The sequence below is a fragment of the Rana temporaria genome, chromosome 5 (assembly GCF_905171775.1).
Source record: "Rana temporaria chromosome 5, aRanTem1.1, whole genome shotgun sequence".
In the NCBI taxonomy this organism is placed as follows: Eukaryota; Metazoa; Chordata; class Amphibia; order Anura; family Ranidae; genus Rana; species Rana temporaria.
In genome coordinates, this window is record NC_053493.1 from 311003566 (window position 1) to 311028188 (window position 24623).

Sequence of the window (24623 nt, forward strand, 5' to 3'; positions counted from 1 at the left end):
TGGAGAGCAGCGTGGAGCGGTGGGGTCGGCGGCGGATAAACCCTGCGAACAGGTACCGGCAAGCCAAGGACCCAGTCAACCTCCTCATGATGGAAGAGGAAGGGAAGACTAGCGCTGCGGCTACCAAATCCAGATCGGGGGTCGGTGAGTACAGTCCCTCCTGGAAAGGGAGAAAAGGGGAGAGTGAGAGTTCCTGAGTCGCAGGATGCAGCTGGTAACGGCTGCCTTCCTCGTTCTCTCTCTCTTTTCTCCCTAGTACAGCCTGCAGCTCTGAAGTGGGAAGAAATAACATGGTTGTTTTTTATTATGTTCCCTCTCTAACAGAATCTCCCGGTGAAACCCAGGGGGCCTCTGCTCAATCCTCAGCATCTGCTAGTGGTAGTTCCTCTAGAAAATGTGGAAACTGTAAAGATAAACTCCCAAAATCCTATACCAAACCCTTCTGCCACAAATGTATTAACCAGTTGGCTGGGAAGGAGGCAGCTGCTATGATGAAAGATTTTCTCTTGTCAATGCAGTCTGAAATGTTGGCCACGGTTAGAGCTCTCAGGGAGACAGCTACACAAGCAGCCACAGGCCCTAGCACAGAGGAACCGGCCCCTAGAGAGACTTTGATTTCTCAGGGAAGGCTAGTTGCAGGACCCAGTACCCCTTTCCTATCCTCTCAGGTCTTTTCTCATGATCTGGAGGAAGAGGAAAGTGAGGTCATGAGCCAGGTCACTAGACATAGCTCAGAGGGTGAGGAGGATAGAGACTCAGTCATGTCTCAGGAAGAAGGAAAATTGAAAAGATTCCTCTTCTCAGCAGAGGACGTGGACAGTCTCCTTCAGGCAATCTATGCCACTGAAGAGATTCCAGAGGTTCCTAAAACGACCTCTGCACAGGATAAGGTGTATAGGGGACTCAGTGAAATACAGGATAGAGTCTTCCCTCTCCACCAATCTCTAAAAGAAATAATCCTACAAGAATGGAAATATCCAGAAAGGAGACTAACCACTCAGAAAACCTGGAAACGGAAGTACCCGTTCACCCAATCAGTTGGGGAAGCTTTCTTTAAACTTCCAAAACTGGATGCGGCCCTGTCTCAGGTCACTAAACTGTCAGACCTCTCATTTGAAGATGCTGGCAGTATTAAAGATCTAATGGATCGCAGGGCCGAATCACTCCTAAGAAAAGCATGGGAGGCTAACACAGCTTCTATGGCCCCAGCATTAGCTGCGACCTGTGTAGCCAGGAATGCAGACCTATGGGTAGAGAAACTGGCAGAACACCTCGGCCAGTTTACAGAGTCAGAGGAAATCTTGGGGTCTCTATCTTTGATAGGAAAAGCTGTCGCATACTTGGCTGATGCCGCTTTGGAAACTGCCAAAGCTTCAGCCAAAACAGCGGCCTTGATTAACTCGTCCAGGCGAGCTATCTGGGTTAAAGCCTGGGATGGGGATGTCACATCAAAGGGAAAACTGTGTGGACTCCCTTTCCAGGGTTCACTTCTGTTTGGCCAAGGATTGGATGATGTCCTAGCTAGGTCTTCAGAAAAGGGAAAGAAATTCCCTGTGAAACCTAAGAAAGATGGGTTTAAGAAGACTTTTCGAGGCCCCCAGGGGCAAAACAAGCAGAGATATAAAAGAGAACCCAATAGGCGCTGGTTTTATGGCAAAGGGAACAAAAAGAATAACTTACTCTTTCCCTCCGCCAAGGCTGAGGCTAAACAAACCAAGTGACGCCAAGGTCAAGGTAGGGGGGAGGCTGTCCCAGTTTGTACAACAGTGGGAAAATATTTCAGACAGTCCCTACATACACAAGCTTATAAGGGATGGGTTCCGCCTGGAATTTGTCACCTTTCCCCCCCCTATGATCACCCTCACGCAGCTCCCCAAGGATACCCTAAAAAGAAGGGCCCTCCTGGAGGGGATTCAGGAATTGGTAGAGCAACTAGTAATAACACCAGTGCCAGTAGAACAGCAATACCGGGGGTTCTATTCCCACGTGTTTTTGGTTCAGAAACCATCAGGAAAATTCCGCCTGATAGTAAACCTAAAAAAAAAAACTAAACGGATTTTTAGAACAAAAGAAATTCTCCATGGAGAGTATTTACTCAGTAAGAAAGAACCTCATGAAGGAAACCTACATGACAACCATAGACCTCAAGGACGCCTATTTGCACGTGCCAATTCACGTGGACCATCAGGCCTTTTTGAGGTTTGCGGTGGTGGTAGGGGAGGAAATTTTTCATTGGCAGTTCAGGGCACTACCCTTCGGCCTAACCTCCAGCCCCAGAATCTTTACAAAAATTCTGGCAGAGGCAGTAGCATTCCTACATCTTCAAGGAATATGCCTTATACCATACCTGGACGATCTACTGATCTCCGGTCAGACAGAGTCACAGGTTCAGAGGGATACCAACAGGGTGATGGAGTTTGTAGAAAGCCTAGGCTGGATTATCAATTTAGAGAAATCTTCCCTCATACCAGAACAGGTAAAAAATTTCCTGGGCTACACTATAGACTCCAGGCTCCAGACGCTTTTCCTGCCAGAGGAAAAAATAAAAAAATTTAGTGTCAGGAGCAGAGAATCTGGTGAGATTCCCCAGACTTCCCAGGAGGTCAGTTATGAGAGTGCTAGGCTTAATGTCGGCATCCATACCAGCAGTAGTCTGGTCCCAATTACATGCAAGGATGCTCCATTTTTTCTTTCTGTCCTCTTGGGACAAGAAGAAGGAATCCCTGGATCAGGAGATTGTACTCACCCCTCAGGTCCTCTCATCCCTAGAGTGGTGGACCAGTCACCAAAACCTAAGGAAAGGTCGACCTTGGGCACAATGGGATCCGGTAAAATTGACTACGGATGCCAGCACATGGGGGTGGGGTGCCCACTTGGGAAAGAAAAAAGCCCAAGGAAGATGGTGCTACCTCCTGGCTCATCAATCTTCCAATACCAGGGAGCTCAGAGCAGTAGGAGAAGCTCTGAAGGCCTTCCAACAAGATGTCACAGACAGGGAGGTCCAGGTGAGCTCAGACAACGCTACAGTAGTGGCCTACCTGAATCACCAAGGCGGTACCAGATCCGGTCCCCTATTAGAACTAACCATAAAAATCCTGGGTTGGGCAGAGAAGCATGTCACCTCCATCTCAGCCATACATATAAAGGGGACAGACAACATAGAAGCGGACTTCCTCAGTCACCAACAATTAAGACAGGGGGAATGGGAATTGAGTCCCGAGGTCTTTCAGGCCTTAGTTCTTCAGTTTGGCGAACCAGACATAGATCTGTTCGCGAACCGGAAGAACAGGAAAGTGAACAGGTACTTCTCAGCCTCGGTAGAACGGGATTCAGAGGGCCTGGATGCGCTGTCCCAGAACTGGCATTTCAAAATGGCCTACGCTTTCCCACCCCTGGCGCTAATTCCGCGGGTACTCCAGAAAGTCAGCAAGTCCCCCGGTCTGGTCCTCCTTATTGCCCCATGGTGGCCAAGGAGGACATGGTTTGCGAACCTGAGGTTCATGTCAGTAGCAGAGCCTCTGAGACTCCCAGCCAGGACAGATCTTCTCAGACAAGGTCCAGTGTTTCACTCGAGACCAGAGTTCTTTCAGCTAACAGCCTGGTTAGTGAGCGCCAGATTCTGAAACAAAAAGGTTGTTCAGAAAAGGTGATTGATACTCTCCTTACAAGTAGAAAGCCGGTCACTAGAAAGATCTACTCAAAGATATGGAGAACCTTCCAGACCTGGAGTAGAAAAAGACAAAAGTCTTCCCAGTCGGTTCCGGTTATCCTGGATTTTCTCCAGGATGGAGCGGACGCTGGGCTTAAGGTTAGCACCCTGCGAGTACAGGTAGCGGCCCTCTCGGTGTACCTGGATAAAAGATTAGCGAAGGACGACCTAGTTAAGAGATTCTTACTAGCTAGGGAAAGAATGTCCCCCGTCCTTAAAAGCTTCTGTCCACCATGGGACCTTACTAGGGTATTAGAGTCATTATCTATGCCTCCTTTTGAACCTTTAGAGAAAGTTTCCCTTAGGTTCCTTACGTTAAAATTAACTTTTTTGTTGGCTATTACTACAGCCAGGAGGGTAGGAGATCTGCAAGCTCTGTCTATGAAAGAGCCTTTTCTTAGGGTGCAACCAGACAGGGTCACTCTTAGGGCAGATCCCTTATACCTACCTAAAGTAGCATCCTTACTCAACAGGACGCAAGAAATGATATTGCCGTCCTTTTGTTCAGAACCAAAGAACGAGAAGGAGTTTAAGTTCCACTGTTTGGATGTAAGAAGATGTCTTCTTATATATTTAGATAGAACCAAAAGTTTCAGGAAATCTAACCATCTCCTAATCCTCTATGGTGGGGTCAGGAAGGGATTACAGGCCTCAAGGCCATCAGTCTCAAAATGGATTAGAGAAGCTATTACAGAGGCTTATCAGTGTGCAGGAGAACCAGCTCCACTTAATATCAAAGCTCATTCAACCAGATCTCTGGCGACATCTTGGGCGGAGAGAGCAGGTGCCTCCTGGGACCAGATCCGTACTGCGGCTACCTGGTCAAGTCATCACACCTTCCTGAAACACTACCGTGTAGAATTGTTGTCACAGCAAGACCTGGCTTTCGGTCGGAAGGTCCTCCAAGCTGTGGTCCCACCCTGAGGTAGGCCTGAGGTCCTTTCATATCCTCTCTGGTGTGCCGTCCTGGAAGGCGTAGGAGAAAACCTACGTTAGATCTACCGGTAACGGTATTTCTACGAGCCTTCCAGGACGGCAGGCCTACTACCCACCCTATGTGAAGAAAGGTAAGCTATATGCTAAATGGTAAGTACCGATGGGGTGCCCCTTGTGAACCAGTTCAAGATTACTTTATTAAATACTGAGGAGCAAGGGGAGGGGTGGGAACTTATAACAAACTTGTCAATTGATTGTGTTTCCTGTGGGAGGAGCCCTTATCTCTCTGGTGTGCCGTCCTGGAAGGCTCGTAGAAATACCGTTACCGGTAGATCTAACGTAGGTTTTTCAAGTCTTGGCACAGATTCTCAGTTGGATTTAGGTCTGGATTTTGACTGGAGCAATCTAACACATGAATTTGCTTTGATCCAAACCATTCCATTGTAGCTCTGGCTGTATGTTTAGGGTTGTTGTCCTGCTGGAAGGTAAATCTCCGCCCCAGTCTCAAGTCTTTTGCAGACTCTAACAGGTTTTCTTCTAAGATTGCCCTGTATTTGGCTCCATACATATTTACATTAACTCTGACCTGCTTCCCTGTTCCTGCTGTAGAAAAGCATCCCCACAACATAACACTGCCACCACCATGTTTCACGGTGGGGGTGGTGTGTTCAGGGTGATGTGCAGTGTTAGTTTCCCGCCACACATAGCATTTTGTTTTTAGGTCAAAAAGTTAAATTTTGGTCTCATCTGACCATCTTCTTCCACATGTTTACTGTATCCCCCACATGGCTTCTCGCAAGCTGCAAAAGGACTTCTTATGGCTTTCTTCTTGCCACTCTTCCATAAAGGCCAGATTTGTGGAGTGCATGACTAATAGTTGTCCATTTATCATTTTCCTTCCACTTCACAACTATGTGCCACTTTGTGTTGTTCTATCACATAAAATCCAAATAAAATATATTTACCTTTTTTGGTTGTAACATGACAATATTGAAATTTCAATGGGCGTATGAATACTTTTTCAAGGCACTGTATCCCCTCTCCTTATCCTGGTGACACTGGTCAGTGGGAACTCATAGTAAGGTAACACCTCCCCAGCAAGAACACGGACCAAAAATAAAACCCTGACAGAACTTCAAACCCTCTCCCTATCAAAAACTAGAAATCAAAAGTTTTTCTTGCAGTTACACCTTAAAATTAGACAGATATAGACATCTATATAACATGGTTCATTGTGCATTTGGTCAGAGCAATCTAAAGTTTCTGCCTTTAAAAATGATTCCTTGGTTTTGAAAATAAAAATAACCATTTTTTTTTGGCATTAAAGACCGGGAATAGGAAGGTGAGGTGTTCAACAGTCCTACGGGATGGAGAGCACTGGAATGTTCTCACCAGCTGCATGATGCTCATTCATAGTCCAGGGGTATAGTGACTGAAGCCTTAACCCTCCTCTTATGTTATCTTTCTGTTACTATCAATGATGTTAACGGGTCGATTTTGACCCGTGTCTTAAATCAGCCATAAAATACCCTCTGAACAATTATTTATCATCCAATTTGTTTTTTACCTCTTGGTTACCTTGTTAGGCTTCTTTATCCTTGAAAAGATTGGTTTTAATATTTTTGGTGTGACCCCTTAGACCTTTCTTTTGATAGCATACCTCTCATTTTCAAATTTAAAAAATGGTAAAATAATCCTCAGCAACTCTGAAATGTATTGGTCCTATGTTTCTTTACTTTATTTAGAGAAGCAGACAAGCAGGCAAAGAGAAAGGCCCCTCCCTAACTACAGCTCACAGGGTTGAGAGGTGATTGGCTGTCAGTGTTACTAAGCAGAGAGAGTGTTTATGATTTCAGTTTTGGCACTTATTGGTGTCCTATAATCCTATATTATAACTGGGTCAGAATTGACCCTAACACCATAAACGTCTTAATTTTCACCACAGTATTTTATAATTTAGTGAAAAGGATTCTTTTTTTTATTACATTGTTTAAAATGAGGGTCCTGACAAAATAAAAAAATCTTGATGCAATAAACAAATTTATGTGATACTTATAGACATTCAAAACCTGAAAACGGGTCGGTTCTGACCCCAACACAAGAGGAGGGTTAAATTCATAGGCTCTTATAAGTAGCATCATACAAGAAAATGGTAAAACATGCTCCGTGTATTGCAACCATCATAGCATGCAGTTATTGTATAAAAATGTGTTTATCCCAAACCGAAAAGAATACAACAAAAATAACAAGAAATTCTAATAAGCAATAAATAAAAATACTAAATGTTTATTGAAGCATACAATACTTTAAACAGGATGGATACCCTCAGACTAAAAACTTCCACTGTGTATGTAGTGCTACCTCCACAGAAGACACTTGGTTCTCTGTTCTTCTGCCTCGAAAAGAACCTCAGCCTCACTTACATGCCAGGTTAAACAAAAGGATACTGCACTGCTACTGGGAGCACAAATATAGATACCCTGCACACAGCTATGGTTCAGTATCAAAAATGCAAACATCAGACTGGTTAGTGGTAAATCAACTCAATATATTGTCACAGTTGGCAGTAAATACCAGTTTACACAAACATTTGTAATTAAAGGATTAGGTCAGTCAAAGTTCATTGGACAATATGATAAAGGAGAACTCCAGCCTGAGCTTTTTAGGCTGGGCTTCTCCTCTGGGTCACAGGAGTGCAATTAGTTTTGCACTCCTGTGAGCCGTTTTCAGCGGAGAACGGTCTGAAGTCCGCTCTCCGCTGACGTCACTGCCATCAGTAGAGGCCGTGCATTATCCCAACTTCAAAGTCTGGATCCGCCAGCTGCCTTTATTGATGGCAGTCTCAATGAGCCGCTGAGATGGCCGCTCTCTGCCCCTCCACAGCTCAGCGCTCCCATGAGCGTGAAGATACAGAGATGAGAGTCACTGACTGACAGTCAGCAGCTCTCCTCTTGGGGGGATCTGTGGAAACTGAGCCATCATTCCCCGATGCACAGACAGCGGGGGACAGATGCAGCATTGGTCTGATACTGCATCCACCTAGGTAAGTATGAATCTTTAATAAATAAAAAAACTTCTCTTTTAGCTCCCTTTCACATTTGCACAACTTGTCCCATGGTTTTGGACTGCAAAGTAGCATGATAAGTCGTTCCCCATCATTTCCAATGACAAACATTCATATCAGTACGACTTCAAGTCTTTCCGACTTCAAAGTAGTCCCTGCGCTACTTTGTTCTGACTTTGATGCCAATTACACAGGAATTTCCTAAAAAAATCGCTGCAAAATCGCGGCCGTGACTTGCGGCAAAATCTTGGCGACTTTGAAGTCGTGTAGTGTGAAAGGGGCCTTAACTAGGCTATAGCAGCATAGAATGGAGTTCCTTGTAGCTAAATAATCCTGGTAATCCACAAAATCAGCAATAAATAATGGCATTAGAAAACAGAAACAGCATGGATAATCAATACTTTGATAACTCCTCTGTAAACAGTAGGCTCTATCCAGTTTAGAGTGCTCTCTATATGAATGGTAGCAATGAAATGTAAACTCTCTAAAGAGGTACCTCTTACTATGGACAATAGGCAACATTCTTGTGAAACCGCTATCTGGGTGAGCACTCTTTAGCCCTAGTTTTTCAGTTGGCTAATGTTAGGGCCCAGTCTTTATGGTGGTGCACACGAGTACAGTCCTAGTAAAGTCTGCATGCAATATTAATGCTGCTAGTTAGTTAGTCCCAACTCCCTAGGTACTTAGTCTTTGCTAGCAGCAAGGTTAATGGCAACAGTGTTCTCTCACCAGTCCCAGTGATTCAGCAACAGCTGTCTCACTGTTCAAATGTCAGCTTACTTCTGGATCTGCCTCAAGCGACTCAGGTCCTCAGCACATGGCCGCAGACTTATGACAGGTTAATGTGTACACAGGAACAGCACTGTACAGGTCTCTTTGAAGCAAAGAGAAAGTCCAGCTTATGAAAAATACAGTTTTCTATCTTTAAACCTGTTTCACATTGGGAATTGTAGTCCAATCCTACATTAATTTCCATAGTAAAGTTTCTTTCCCAAACTTCATCTCCCATGGCATATCAACAAAGCATGTCATCATGGAACATCCTGAAGCAGGCTCAGGCTGGCCATAGGGCACACCCGGTGGGCTGGGGTCTCCAGACTGCATGTCCTGGTAAAAGTGGCCTGTTGGTAATGAGGCCGAGCGATGGGATGTGGCGGCCCAGACGGGTCTGATGCAGGCTGCAGTTGCCACTCGCCTTCCTCTGTGCAGCAATGCCTGTCTCTCACTTGTTGGCAGGAGCTGTGGTATAGGGGGTCTGCACTGTGGGGGGCACTGTAATCATTGTGGTGCCCCTTTGCAGTGCGGTCCCCTTTGTGTCACAGTGCCCCTTTGCGGGGTTCAGTGGGTGTCCTGTCGCCAGCCGCCCCTGCAGGCAAGGGTTTACATACTCTTTCATTCATTTTTTTTCTACCAGATGTAACTCATCTAAATACAACTCAGCCAGCTGCTCCGTCTACTACTACTAGACCAACCACAACAGGAACAGAAACAACAACTACCACAATAACACCAGGAACAACTACCACCACAAGAGCACCAGGAACAACCACCACCACAAAAGGAACAGCAACAACCACCACCACAACACCGGGAACAGGAACAACCACCACCACAACACCAGGAACAACCACCACTACAACAGATAGTTTCTGTGCAAATGATACCTGTGACAATGATGGCATCTGTATTACTGAGAATAACAAGCCAGTCTGCAGGTAAAACTGAGCTAAGAAATAGGCTGAATATCAATTCAATTCCCTAGTCTCTACCCACTTACACGAGATCTCATTAACAGTATTATTCTCTCACAGTTGGATTTCACCTTTCACTTTACACAAGGACACACATCACGGAAGTAATTATTGTAGCATTTGGGATTAAGGGGGAGTTCTGCTGGGGATATCTTGCCATTGAAACCCCTAGAAGTAGACAGCAACTACTTAGGTTGTCATCACCTATAAAAATTGAATCAACACTGATTAAAGTGGTATTAAAGGTTAGGCTTTTAAAAAAACAAACATGTCATACGTACCTGTTCTGTACAGCGGTTTTGCACAAAGCATCCCCGATCCTGTTCTTTTCAGGGTCCCCCTCCGATGCTCCTCACTCCTCCCCCTTGACCAGTGTCCCCAGTAGTAAGCTGCTTTTTATGACCGCACTGGCATGTGCTCACTCCCAGGCCCTGCTCTATGTATCCATAAGACACATAGAGCCGTAGCTCGGCCCCACCCCCACTCTCTCTCCTCATTGGCTTACTGGCTGTGATTAACATTAGCCATTATCTACCACTGCTGTCTCAGCCAATGAGTAGAGGGACTCCTGTGACAGCTAAGGCTCTTGTGCCCATCACTGGATTAAGAGGGAACTCAGGTGAGTCTTAGGAGGGGGCTGTTGGGGGAGCAGCACACAGAAGGTTTTTTATCTTCATGCATAAAGGTAAAAAACCTTAAACCTTTACAACCACTTTAATCTATTTGTAAGGCTGGGTTCACACTACTACACTACTTTCATCCTACTTTGCTCTGCTACATTGGTCCTACATTTATCCTACATTGGTCCTACATCCATCCTACTTTCATGAACAGGATACTACTTTGGTCTGACTTCAATGATATTCAATGGGCCTGAAGTAGGATCAATGTAGGACCAAAAGTAGTACAGGGAGCATTTTCAAAGTCGGACCGACTTGTGTAGGACACTACAAGACGCTCTCATAGGGAAACATTGAACACAGAGCAAAGTAGGATGAAAGTAGTGTAGTAGTGTGAACCCAGCCTTAAGCAGTGAAGTTTACTTTCACCAGACATTCTCTGCATATAAATCAATTACTGTCATTTAAAACTCATGGACCTGGAGGATTCACCTGAAGAGAATGTTTGCTGAATGTCTGATTCGCTGTTTTATAAACATGCCTATGGGGGTTATTTACGAAAGGCAAATCCACTTTGCACTACAAGTGCAAAGTGCACTTGAAATTGTACTGAAAGTGCACTTAGAAGTGCAGTCGCTGTAAATCTGAAATGAGGGGAAGCTCTGCTGATTTTATCATCCAATCATGTACAAGCAAAAATGCTGTTTCTTATTTTCCTTGCATGTCCCCCACAGATCTACAGCTAATGCACTTCAGTGTACTTTCAAGTGCGCTTGTAGTGCAAAGTGGATTTGCCTTTCGTAAATAACCCCCAATGTGTCCCAGCTGTGTAGATATACTGTGAACAGGTCACCATCTTTATTAACCACACAAACTTCCTGCTCCTACGCTCTTAAAGCTTTTAAAGTAGAAATGGCATAATTATTATTTTTTTAAAAGCAATACACAGAATTTAAAGTATTTATAAACCCAAAAATGTAATATTTTGCAGTTTACCAATCATTAGATGTGGTGGCTGCATTTGTTTTGTCTTTTTCCCCTCTGTTTTCACCTGGTGATTCAGCCAGTTATACACCTCCTCCCATTCTACTTCAAAACTTAGTACATTATAAATTACAAGTCATTCAGGTGTCTAGGTAAAGTTTTGGTGTGTTCCGAACTCCACCAAGTTCTACTCTGCAGTTCATGAGTGTGGGAGTTGTTTTCTGGGCTTCCAAATGTTTGTGGCTTTGTGGAAAGGACTTGTACTAATAGCTTTGTATGAAGAATCTTCTTCCAAAATTGAGAAAATCCTTTAGCCTTCTGAATCGAATGTGTTATGCAGCAAGGGCCTCTGTCTCTTAGGTGGGTCTTATCCATGCAAGATGCTTCCAGAAATACCAGGGCACTGTTGGCTCTCCTGGATGCTGCAGATACATTTCTGGAGGCTGCACACAGGGTTTAGGCGTTATCCTTGCCATTATGTTTCAGTAGTGCAGAAAGGCTGTTAACAGGCCACCATTTATTTATCACACAAGTGTCCTCCTCCAACTATCTCCTCAAGCTTCTAAAGAAGAAATGCCATCACATTTTCTTAAAATGGTAATACACAGAACTTAAACACACAACATGAGCACCCCTAGCAGCTTCTAATGACAGGACGTCATATGACGTCCTGTCAGAACAACAGGGGATTCCGCCCGCCGTCATTTGACGGCGTGCGGTTGTAAGGAGGTTAAAGGAACCTATTTTGAAAATAAAAAAACAAACCTTACAACCCCTTTTAAGTCCTTATCAGTATACTTGTTTTTAGATCAGGCAATCAAACTATTGCAGCAAAAGAGTCACTATCAGACCATGCAAAATGCATTTTTAGACAAAGTGGTCAGCAATAGCACCTTTCATGTTTCTTTTATGAACTGTTTTAATGGGTCATGAGTACCAGCGTATCAAACCATTTCTGTTGCCAGCATTAGGGTAGCACAAATAACAATTCTACCATCTATGAGACAACTTTAGGTAACATAGGTGTGCACTGCCTATTGCATTAAGGTGTGCACCCCAAAGCTCAAACACATTTGAATGCCACCTGCTGTGACAGGAAGGAGGTTCTTGTGGTGGGAGGCAGTTGATTAGGAGCATATTGCGTTACACCCTAAATATGGGTGTAATTTGTTCCTAAAGTTGAACCTAGCCTTTGATATAATGGGGGCATTTATACTGGTCACTGTACCCCAACCACCCACCTGGTGCCGCCCCTGGATAATGCTAATGCGGTAATTACTAATTGGGGTGTGCCCAGGCACATCCGGCACACCTGTGTTAGGTAACTTCATCTACCTCCCATTAACAGCTTTAGGTAACTTCATATCATCGGGTTCCACGCTGAGCTTTCAGCAGCGGTTGCAAAAGAGGCAACCGACAATGGAAGCTCCATAGTAAGTCTATGAGTAACGTCACTTCCCAGGCATTTCCCAGCTGTTGTTGGTTGGCTCCTGCACAGAGCTTCCGCCGCTGGAGACCGGACCGGAGCGGCTTAAAAAAAAAAAATTGTAGTTGTAGGCTACATCACATTATCAATATCGCTATTGCATGGTTACTATTATAAAAGCCTTAAAACTCAATCGAATTTTGGTTTAAAAGTGAAGTATCGGTTTAAGGAATAATAAAATTGCTAACCTAGGTGGATGCAGCATCAATCTAATGCTGCATCTGTCCCCCATGACTTCTAAAACTGAGAACTGAGTGATCAAAGACCACTGATCGCTTAGTTCTCAGCTTTCAGTGAGCAGAGAGACGGGGATTGTTAGTCTCTGGCTATCTTCTCTGCCCCTCCAACACTCACTGGAGCATCGGGATGTGCAGGAGACAGAAGCGACTGGCTCAGGCTCTCAGCACCTAAGAGGCTGAGCCAGCTGTCGGTCCAGGCATTTAGGTGGATCCCGACCATATGGTAAGGATCTTTTCAGAGCTTGGAACTCAGTGACATCAGCCAACGGCAGGCTTTAACCCAATTTCGGCAAAAAAAAAAAGTACAGACAAAAAAGCTTTGGCTATACCTCTCCTTTAAATCCATCTAATGCATTTCAGGTGCATCAAAACAGAAACTGTTCATAGTCTTGGTAGTTTTTCTATAGAAGGCTGTCAAAGTCTAAATAGAAAAGCCTGTCCCTTGCCAGCATGCTGCAATAAGGACAATAGCAATCTGTGGAAGCAGTGGTCTTTGCAGAATTGTGACAAAACCCCACCACACCGCCCAACTCCCCTCTAGGTCAGACCTAAAGCTCAGCAATTGCCAAAGTAAATGCTCCCTGCTGATTGGGGAGCTCTAGCTCTGATTCACTAGGTAGGTAGCATGTTTTACAACTTGGAATATATTTAAAGTAGAATTCCAGTCTATTCTTAAAAATGTAGTCTCCCCCCTCCTAACACCTATTCTGACTTACTTGTGTAAGAAAGATGTATATACTTAACTATTTTCAGCCCGCTCCAGTCCAGTCATGTGCTCTCCGTGTCAGCCAGCGGCAGCTGCAGGGGAGAGTAGAGCTACTGTGATAATAACTGGTTACACCTGGGAGCGTCATATCACACATAGGTTTCAATTGCCCATCCATTGATGGTTGTTTCCCCAAATTCCCTGCAGCTGCCACTGGCTCACGAAGGAGTTGGATCACATGACCTAAAAACCTGAACGAGGATATAACCCTTCTTTTATATAAAATAAAATAGGTTGACGATACACTAATAATTTAGTTACAAATTATAACCAAACGACACAGGTAAAATGACCTACATTTGTTTCCTGCACTTGAAACATATATAACACTTTCTGCATTTTCTCCACTTAGGTGTAAAGTTACGAAAGACTGGTGGTATGTGGGAGACAGATGTGAAACCAAAGTTTCCAGCCAAGACACAACGGTGATTGCCGTGGCGTCTTCTGTCACCATATTTGTCGTCATGTTAGGAGTCACACTTGTCACTGCGTACTGCTTGAAGAAGAAGCACAAAAAACAACTTGCAGGGTCTGAAGATTTAGTAAGTGCAAATTGTTGTTTGTCATGTCAAATATTTCCTCTGAAATTTCAACACGTGGAAAAATCATGTTTCATATTGGTAGCAATACCAGAGAAATTAATAGATGGGATTTTAACAACACCAGAAGAAAATTACAACAAAATAAAATACAAAAAGTCTGTTTATACAACATGCTTAAAAACAGATACATATAATAAAATGTAAGTCCCTCATATACATGGGTCATATGTATGGATGCATTGGCACATATATACCCCTATTGACCACATTCACGGAAGTGCGGAATGGCACAACCAACGCGTTTCAACATTAAATGTCTTCCTCAGGGGTATTGCAAAAAGGGTCATTTAAATTTGTAACAGAGGCCAATCCAGATATAGAACACCCCAGGGACTCAGAGAACACCAACCACACTAAGGAGGAGAAAGAGCCGAAGCTCCACTTGTACTGGTCGGGGGTGGTGGATTCGATTAATAAGGCCTTTCAGGCCCAAGTCCCTTTGGATCCCAAGGTCTGTCTTCTTGGGATCACGGAGGGTATCCTGGCAGAGGCTATCCCTAGACAGGCTATAGGCAGGGCTCTGTTCCAGGCCCGCCTGATGATACTAAGACACTGGAAGGACACTGAACCCCCAACAGTGCAGGAATGGATTACACAAATGGGAGTCACTCTTAGATTAGAGAAGGTGGTATATCAGAAACGAGGGTCGAGCAGTAAATATGAAAAGTTATGGGCGAAGTGGCTGGATGTTCCTGGGTTGGCCCCAATAGACTTGGTGTATGACAGACTGTTCTAAGGCCGCTGCCGGCTGAATAGGGGACGCCCTTACGGGCCTCGGAAGGGATAGGGAAGGAATTGTCTCCTGGAATCCTTACAAGGTGTTGGGGATTTGACTGTAATACACTGTTTGGTTTTTATGTGTACTCTCCCATGCAATGTTCAATGTTCTAAAAAGCTCTGGAGAATGTAAACTGTATTTATTTTATACATGCTCAATAAAAGACCTTTGTTTGAGAAAAAAAAAAGGAGGAGAAAGAGAAAATTAAGTTGCCGATATAACCCGTGAATGTAAGAAGTATGAATCTCAAAATGGGTAAGGTAGATCTTGGCAAATGTTAAACCAGGAAGGTAACATGACAGGCCCAAGGCCTAAAGACATCTAAGGGCCTGGTATTAGGTGTGCTACACTTCAGGAAGGATAAGAACAGCCCATTCAGGAAGTCAGTATCCCATGATGCAGCAAAGAATGTCCCATTGGTATTCAACAAAAGCCTGTCACTAAAAATGCCCCAGGTCAGTGTAGTCCCATTAGGTACTACACTAGGACTGGAGGCATTTTTAGTTACCTTTCTGGCTTAACATTTACCTTGCCCATTTTGAGATTCATACCTGTTACATTCCCGGGTCATATCAGCAATGATATCCCTTGAATTTTCTCTCTCTCCTCGGTGCAAGTGGTGTTCCCCGAGTCCCTGTAGTGTTCTATATCTGGATTGGCATCTTTTACCAATTTTAAACTTACCCTTTGTGCAATACCCCCTGAGGAAGACATTTTAAGGTGAAGTGCACTGGGATGCCATTCCACACTTCCATGAATGTGGCCAATAGGGGTATATATGTGCCAAAGTATCCATACTTGTGACCCATGTATATGAGGGACTTACATTTTATTATATGTACCTGTTTTTAAGCATGATGTATAAATAAACTTTTTATGATTTATCGTAATTTTCTTCTGGTACCGTTAAAATCCCATCCATCAATTACTCTGGTATTGCTATGACTGTAGGGATGTGGCATCATCAGAAAAGGGTACCGACATTTATGATATAATTGTGTTGAATGTTTCATATTATGGGCGAGTACCGATGTAGCCAACCTGAAAATATAACAATCCCCACCTGACATCATGTATTATGATTTAGTGCATCTGGTTTAGTTTGCTTAAACTCTCACTGCACTGCCATTTCTATGTAGGGAATGTCTCTACATCCTGGTGTGAGGCAGCTCAAAGCAGCCCAGGGACAACTTTAGGGAGATCAACATCTCACCCTTTACACCAACATTGATGCAATTAACCACTTAAAGACCATACCTTTTTCAGATATTTGTTGTTTACAAGTAACATTTTTAATTTTGTTGCTAGAAAATTACTTAGAACCCCCAATCATTATATATATATTTTAGCATGAAACCCTAGAGTTTTTTTAGGTGCTTTTGGGCAAACAATAGCGCCTGTAACGCACCTGAAAAACACCTCCTCTGCAGCCACAGTGTGAGAGCCTGAGTGCTTTCACACTGGAGCGGTGCGCTTGCAGTACGGGAAAAAAAAAGTCCTGCAAGCAGCATCATTGGAGGGTTGTGGAAGCATTGACTACACCGCTCCTGCCATTGAAATCAATAGCCGGCGCTGCCAAAGCGATTCAGCAGCGGTGCTTCGTGGGCACATTTAACCCTTTTTGAGCGCTAGTGGGGCACTTTTAACCGAAAAGCGCAGTTAAAACAATTGTAAATCGCCACAAAACTAGTTAACACCCCCACCGCCCCAATGTGAAAATAGCCTTACAAGACAGGAAAGTACAATAACCCCCCAATCGACCCCTTTTTGGAAAATAGGCATTCCGAGATATTTAACAAAAGGCATTGTGAGTATTTTGAAGTTGTAATTTTTTCCAACAATTCTTTGCAAAATTAAGATTTGTTTTCCCCCCACAAAATTCATATTACCAAGCTATTTCTCACACACTGTATAGGCATATTTGTAACTTCATCCCAAAACACATTCTGCTACTCCCCCTGAGTCTGGCGATGCCACGTGAGACTTTTACACAGCCTGGCCACATACAGAGACCAAACATGCAAGTAGCATCTCTAGGCATTCTAGGAGCATAAATTACACATATAAATTCTTGACAACCCGACGGTCACGGACATTCCCGGGCGTGCACCCCAGGAGGGAAGCGTGATTCTAGGACGACGTCTATGGACGCCCTCCCAGAACTAGCAGACCGCGCTGTAGCCGTCATTAGGCTATGGCCCAGTCGGCAAGTGGTTAAGAAAAAAAAATCCTGTCTATCTGCCAAAGAACCCTAAGAGACATCAGATGTCGCTTTGGTCAGCCAAAGGCATAGAGCAGAGTGGGGGCTCTATTGCCCTCACTTGACTTTCTGCCTAGCCATGGGCCGCATTGGATCGATTCCGGGTTTACAGATGGCTCAGGTAAGTTTGGAAACCACCAGGAAGCGGTGGGGGGACCTCTGCCACCTCCTATAAAAGTAATATTGTGGCAAAAGAGCACTGGGACCACTTTTACCTTAAAGCCAACTGCAAGAAAATACTGGGGTTATGGCAGCTAGCTGCTGCCATATTAACGGTATTTAACATCAAAATCATGATGTACATTCCCCAGTTAGGCGGTCGCCAAGTGTTCATTCCTGGCATCTGACAGATGGTGAAAATGGAAATTTGTCACTCTAGTTCCATTTTACACTTATAGACATGTTTGATCAACCATGCATTTCATACTTTTGATAGTACAAGTTGTGTGTAGGGGAATGTCCCTCATATCCATATGCTCACATCCAGGGTGATGTATCCCCTCTATACTCCTGATGTCCAACATGCAGCTTGCCATCTCTCTTTCTTTGGGTTGCCATGTCCTGGGTTGGGTCTGCCACTTGTGGTTTTGCAGATGGGCAGTGGCTAGAGAGCATTCCAGCATCTGGCACTGAGGAAACATCTGTAGTATTGTCAGACCAAGTGATCCCCCTCCTACAGTATAGTTGTAGTTGCAGCTGGATGGGAGCTGCACTTTAGGCACTCCATAATTTAAAATTTGACCCCCACTACTCTAAACTGATCACAATGCTCTCTCTCTGGGGGAAAAAAACTATATTCTAGCATGTACTATTATTACTTCCATGGTAAGGGTGCCCATCTGAATTGTTTCAATGAGCCCAACTGGTCAGTTTCTGGTGCATTCTACTTGTTTTCTCATTGAACTGTACATAAGTTTGATTATATGCTAACCTATCTCAAAACTTGTCTTTCAGCAAATTTCCTTGTGAGCCTCTTCCATGATAGATCATCAAGTATATGTTTACTCTAATGGCTTCAGTGAAGAACCAACATTACTGAACTTCAAGCAAATATAAACTGCCACTAATTAGCCTAGTTATGTATTCATTAATCATAAAAAAAATATATTTAAAGTAAACTTTTCATAAAAGGAATATGGATCCTGCCATTTCTGCTTTAGGGTCCATGCACATTGGCTTAAAAATGCTGCTTCTACAGGAGTTTTGTCTGTAAAAGCAGCTCAATGTTATCCTATGTGTTTATGCACATTGAGACATTTAGAGGCATACACTATATTGTCAAAAGTATTGGGGGTGACTGCCTTTACACGCACATGAACTTTAATGGCAACCCAAGTCTTAGTCCGTAGTGTTCAATAATGAGCTGACTCACCCTTTGTGGCTATAACAGCTTCAACTCTTCTGGTAAGGTTGTCCACAAGGTTTAGGAGCATGTCTGGGAATGTTTGACCATTCTTCCAGAAGCGCATTTGTGAGGTCAGGCACTGATGTTGGATGAAAAGGCCTGGCCTGCAGTCTCCACTCTAATTCATCCCAAAGATGTTCTATCGGGTTGAGGTCAGGACTCAGTGCAGACTAGTCAAGTTCCTCCACTCCAAACTTGCTCATCCACAGTATATTGCCAAAAGTATTGGGTCACCCCTTCAAATCATTTTGTGGAGGCGGTATTGTGGTTTTCAGAGGTTGGGCTTGGCCCCCTAGTTTCAGTGAAGGGAACTCTTAAGACATCAGCATACCAAGACATTTTGGACAGGTTCATGCTCCCAACTTTGTGGGAACAGTTTGGGGATGGCCCCTTCCTGTTCCAACATGACTGCGCACCAGTGCACAAAGCAAGGTCCATAAAAACATGGATGAGCGAGTTTGGGGTGAAGGAACTTGCCTGACCTGCATGAAGTCATGACCTCAACCCCATAGAACACCTTTGGGCTGAATTAAGAGTGGAGACTGTGAGACAAGTCTTCCCGTCCAACATCAGTGCCTGATCTCACAAATGCACTTCTGGAAGAATGGTCAAACCTTCCCATATTGGTGTCCCAATACTTTTAACAATATAGTGCAGGGATAGGCAATTAGCGGACCTCCAGCTGTTGCAAAACTACAAGTCCCATCATGCCTCTGTATCTGGGTGTTATGCTTGTGGCTGTCAGAGTCTTGCTATGCCTCATGGGGGCTGCAGTTCTGCAACAGCTGGAGGTCCGCTAATTGCATATCCCTGATATAGTGTATTTTAAGCTCAGCGTTCAGAAACAGAAAAAACATGGAGTTTTCTGTCTGGGGGAAAAAAAACGCTCAATGTTCCTAAAATCCTGTAAGGGCGTTTTTTCCTGCCAAGGGAACACTTTTTTTTTTTCAGTGTACATGGACCCTTACTTTGTGAATACTAGCTGCTTGTCCGTCATGCTAAACCTCTTGCTTTTAAACTTTAGGTTACTGATCCACATTCAGTAAGCAGATGATTACAATTTGATATTTTTTTTTTAAAGGGGGAAGCAAAATAGTCAAATAGCATATGCAGGAGGTCAGCAACCAATTTCCCCATAATTCCTTCAAATACTGCTACTATAAGCCAATGACTACAAATTTGACTAAGGACCCATTCTGATTTATATGTTGTGGTACACACAGTAAAACATGTATTTTAGCACATATTCTTGCAAAGGACCCATGCTGCAGAGCATAACACAAAGCACAAGCCATGTGTTGTGGTGTACTGCATTAAAAAAAAAAAAGCCTATGTGCATGTTTGTCAATTGCCGTGCATTGGGAGCCTATGCATAATTATTGGGTAACCATAAAAGGCAACATTTCTGATTTTTGACTAGGTTTCCTGTTAAAATCACATTTAGGGTTTAACATGGTCACATTCTGCAGCCCCCATCCTTACAACACCCCCTCCCCTTCTTACCTGAATCTCAGGGTTTTCGATCCCTATGGCACCTGTTTTTTTCTTTAATTTTGTTTTCTATGTGTGCCTTTGCCTGTCAAGATTCATCTTCCACTGCAGAGGGTGTTGTAGATATGAATGGCACAAGTGCAGCAACATCACCACACTCGTAACCAAACGTCCAGACTGCCATACAAACTGCAGGAGTCTGTACATTGCTCCAATGCAAATAAATTGTGCATATCCATTGTTTCAGAATTGGTGCATTTATAAAATTAATTTACAAAAAGGTGGAAGATGCATTTAACACAAACCATGATAATGCACAACATAATACATGTTAACACAAGAGACCACAAAAGTGTGAAATCAGCCAGAGACAGCCATCCAAAAGTACCCAAAATCTGCCCTGATGAAGTCCGCATAGGGCATGACAGGAAGTTTGCAATGCACCCTCTTGTTAGTGTGTGGAGACCAGGACCCTTAAAGCGGATGTGCCATGGGAAAACAATATTAAAAGCCAGCAGCTACAAATACTGCAGCTGCTGACTTTTAATATTAGGACACTTACCTGTCCTGGAGTCCAGCGCCGATCGCTCGTCTCTCTGCTGCTCCCCCCGCCATCCACGCTGAGGGAACCAGGAAGTGAAGCGCTGCGGCTTCACTGCCCGGTTCCCTACGGCGCATGCGCGAGTCGCGCTGCGCCCGCAGATTGGCTCCCGCTGTGTGCTGGGAGCCGAGTGTTCCCAGCACACAACGGGGGGCCACGGGATGTGACGGAATGCCCGTCTTTTGCCCGGGCCGGAAGTGGGTGCAAATACCTGTCTTTAGACAGGTATCTGCACCCCCCTCCCCCCTAAAAAGGTGTCAAATGTGACACCGGAGGGGGGGGGGGGAGGGTTCCGATCAGCGGGACTCCACTTTAGGGTGGAGAACCGCTTTAAGGGGAAAGAGGCTTATTATCAGCTGTGCACTTTTAAAATTGAGTCTTCAATTTTTAATAAATGCTGTTGGAAAACTTTTTACACTATGATCTGAGTTTTGGTGGAAGAAATGATAGGACAGAGATGCCCATGTGGAAGAAAAATATATTTTAAATATATTTCAAAAAAATTCTTAATATATTTTTCCCCAATAATATTGTGCCATATATTTGAAATGCTACAATTTTGGCCATATTCAATATATTTGTGAATATATTATTGAATATATTGGGAAATGCATTGTGAAATATGTTGCACATATATTCATAAATGTTAAATGTACTTCTGAATGCATTTAGCAATATATTTATGCAGCCATAAATTAATTGCAATGTGCATTTTGGAATGCATTGTGAATATATTCAGAAATATATTGCTAAATGCATTCAGAAGTACATTTAACATATATTTATGAATACACTCACAATGCATTCCAAAATGCACTTTAGCAATATATTTTTTGTAGCAATAAATATATTGCAAATGCATACAGAAGTACATTTAACATATATTTATGAATATATTTGCATTTCAAAATATATTTCAAATTATATTCACAAATATATTGAAATATATTTTTGAAATATATTGAATATGGCCAAAATTGTAGTATTTCAAATATATGTCAATATATTTGGGAAAAATATATTAAGAATGTTTTTTTAAAATATATTTTAAAAAAACAATGTAAATGTACTTCTGAATGCAAAATAAAAAAACAATACATTCCTATTACATTTTGAAATGCTGTGATTTTATATATTGTATTTTATATATTATAAAACCAGCAAACATTTGGAAATAAAAACAATAACACAGTACAATACACACCACTTTATTATCATGTAAATATACAAAAACTACAACACAGAGAATAGAAAGTGGTGTTAACTGTGGTAAATGACATTAATGACATAAGTTTATTTGTGGTATTCTGATGAGGTTCCTGATGTTTCCCTTCAGGTGATATTTCAACACCGCAATTTTTCTCGTAACAGCGTCACTGATCACAGCTTTTGAAGTCCCAGGAAACTTTTCCAAAGTAGCAGCTTTAAAAAGTAAATGGAAAATATTAGACTTATTAGATTTTCCCTGTGAATCAAAAGCCATATAAGACCCTTTTCACACTGCAGCGCTGCTAAAGCACCACACGTTTTTGCAGTGTTTTTGTAGCACTTTTTTTTAAAAGGGAAAAAGTCCAGTTTTTATGCTCTTTTAAGGTGCTTTGACAGCGCTGCCCATTAAATTCAATAGACAGGTGCGTTTTAGGAGTGTTATTTATAGCGCTCCCAACCCGCCCCAGATGCTGCTTGCAGGACTTTTTATAATGTTCCGCAAGTGCACTGCCCCAGTGTTAAAGTACTCATTGCACTGAAAGGGATGCAGTTTCATGAGCTTTTTAGAGGCTATTTCTAGTGCTAAAACGCCTGAAAACTGCCTCAGTGTGAAAGGGGTCTAACAGATGCAGCTGAGTAAATAAAACGAACAAAATTAAGCATGTATAAAAAACATCAAAATATTGTCGACTTTTCAAAAATCAGTATAAAAATCAACATCTTGCCTACAACTTGTCTTATATAGTTCAGACTACTACAGGCATACCCCACTTTTAAGTACACAATGAGGTTTATTTACTAAAGTTGGAAAGCGCAAAATCAGGCTCACCTCTGCACGGAAACCAATGAGCTTCCAGGTTGTATTACCAGGTTTAATTGAACAAGCTGGGGTTAGAAGCTCATTGGTTTCTTTGCAGAAATGGGCCTAATTTTTCACTTTCCAGCTTTAGTAAATAAACCCCATTGCATACTTAAAAGTGAGGTATACCTATACCAGACTGAGCAAGATATCTCATTTTGACACAGCAGTCAAATTGGCTTACAGTCTACATGTCAAAGCTGATGTTTTCATAGGGTCTAACTGTACCCGCATCTGTCAGCCGCTTGGAGGCACCGCCTTAAAAAGTTTATTTTTATTGAAGTGGTTGTAAAGACACAAGGGTTTTTACCTTCATGTATTCTATGCATGAAGGTAAAAAAAACTTCTGTGTGCAGCAGCCCCCCTATACTTACATGAGCCCCCTCTCGATCCAGCAATGTCCACGAGAGCCTTGTCTCTCCAGGGACTGGCACTGCCGATTGGCTTTCTGTAGTGGTGGGAGCTATTGGCTCCCGATGCGATCAATCACAGTCAGTGAGCCAATTAGGAGATGGGGCCAAGGAGCAGCTCAGTGTGTGAGTGTGTTGAAAAAACAGAGCTGTGGTTCAGGAGCACCGGCATGGGACCTGAGAAGAGAAGGATCTGGGCTGCTCTGTACAAAAAACCCTTACACAGAGCAGGTAAATATGTCATATTTGATATTTACAAATGACCGTTTTAATCTTTCGGGACCAAAAGAAAACCTACCTGTTTAGGCCTTGAGTACAACATTTGACAAGGAGATGAGTTCAACTCTTCAGATGGGACAGAAGGTGATGCACACGATACACCCACAAAGGATGAACTTCTACAATCAATATTTAGTGCTATTAGCTGCGCTCTTGTTGTTTTCAAAGTATCCATTACACCAGGCAAATTTATGGAAATGCATAAAAACTTTTTAAAGCGGGGGTTCACCCTATTAATAATAAAAAAAAATAATGTTTTCTTCTAGCATAACATGAGGCATAGTAGCGCGAGCTACAGTATGCCTGTCTTTATTTTTTTAGTACTCACTGTGTAATCGTAGAGACAAGATTCCGATCCCCCTCGGGGAATGGGCGTTCCTATGGAGAGGCAGCATGATTGACGGCCGGCTCTGGCACGTCACGTTTCTCCGGAAATACCCGAAATAGGACTTGGCGCTTCACGGTGCCTGCGCATAGTCTGTGCGCAGGCGCCGTATAGCGCCGTGAAGAGCCGAGACCTGTTCCGGCTGTCTTCGGGGAGCGTGACGTGCCAGAGCCGGCCGTCAATCACCTTCCCTCTCCATAGGAACGCCCATTCCCCGCGGGGAGTCGAAATCTTGTGTCTACGATTACAATGTGAGTACAGGGATAAAAAAATAAAGACAGGCATACTGTAGCTCGCGCTACTATGCCAAATTTTATGCTAAAAACATGTTAATAAGGGTGAACCACCGCTTTAAGTAACATAATGGCCTATTTTCTCACTATATCCATTAATTTCATTTGTTAGAAATTGATGACTTGTGGAAAAATGTACTTTTACATGATTAGAGGGTTTCCTCCAGTCTGCTGCTGACCCCCCCCCACCAGATCAAAAATACTCCAGGAGGGTTTCTCCCAAGGTAAAAGTAAGGACGTTCCACAAAACAAAAATCCTACTTGTGTATATAGTATGTAGCTGATACTATAATGAATGTAGTACAGTAAACTCCCAGTTACCCAACGATTTCCATTGGTACTGTTGATTCTGGTTGCTTAAGAGCTAATAGTAACTCTCAAGCATCCACCTCCCATGGCACCCTGCCCCCCTCCCACTTAGCAGCTAAAGGGGGTAGGGATTGGGGGCAGGGTTTTACCACCCCCAAATTCACGTCGTGAATGAGCCTTAAAAGTG

The 24623-nt window shown here is 43.2% G+C and overlaps 1 protein-coding gene across 1 annotated transcript in view; it reads left to right on the forward strand.

Annotated features, from left to right (window-relative positions):
- LOC120940956 (meprin A subunit beta-like) overlaps positions 1-18329 on the forward strand; it is a 61827-nt gene extending 43498 nt beyond the window's left edge. Inside the window, exons 13-15 of the mRNA XM_040354120.1 lie at positions 9124-9424; positions 13908-14097; positions 18150-18329. Coding sequence (XP_040210054.1) covers positions 9124-9424; positions 13908-14097; positions 18150-18164 — 506 coding nt within the window. The 3' untranslated portion in view covers positions 18165-18329. The remainder of the gene's footprint in view (positions 1-9123; positions 9425-13907; positions 14098-18149) is intronic.
- Positions 18330-24623: the final 6294 nt, after the last annotated feature.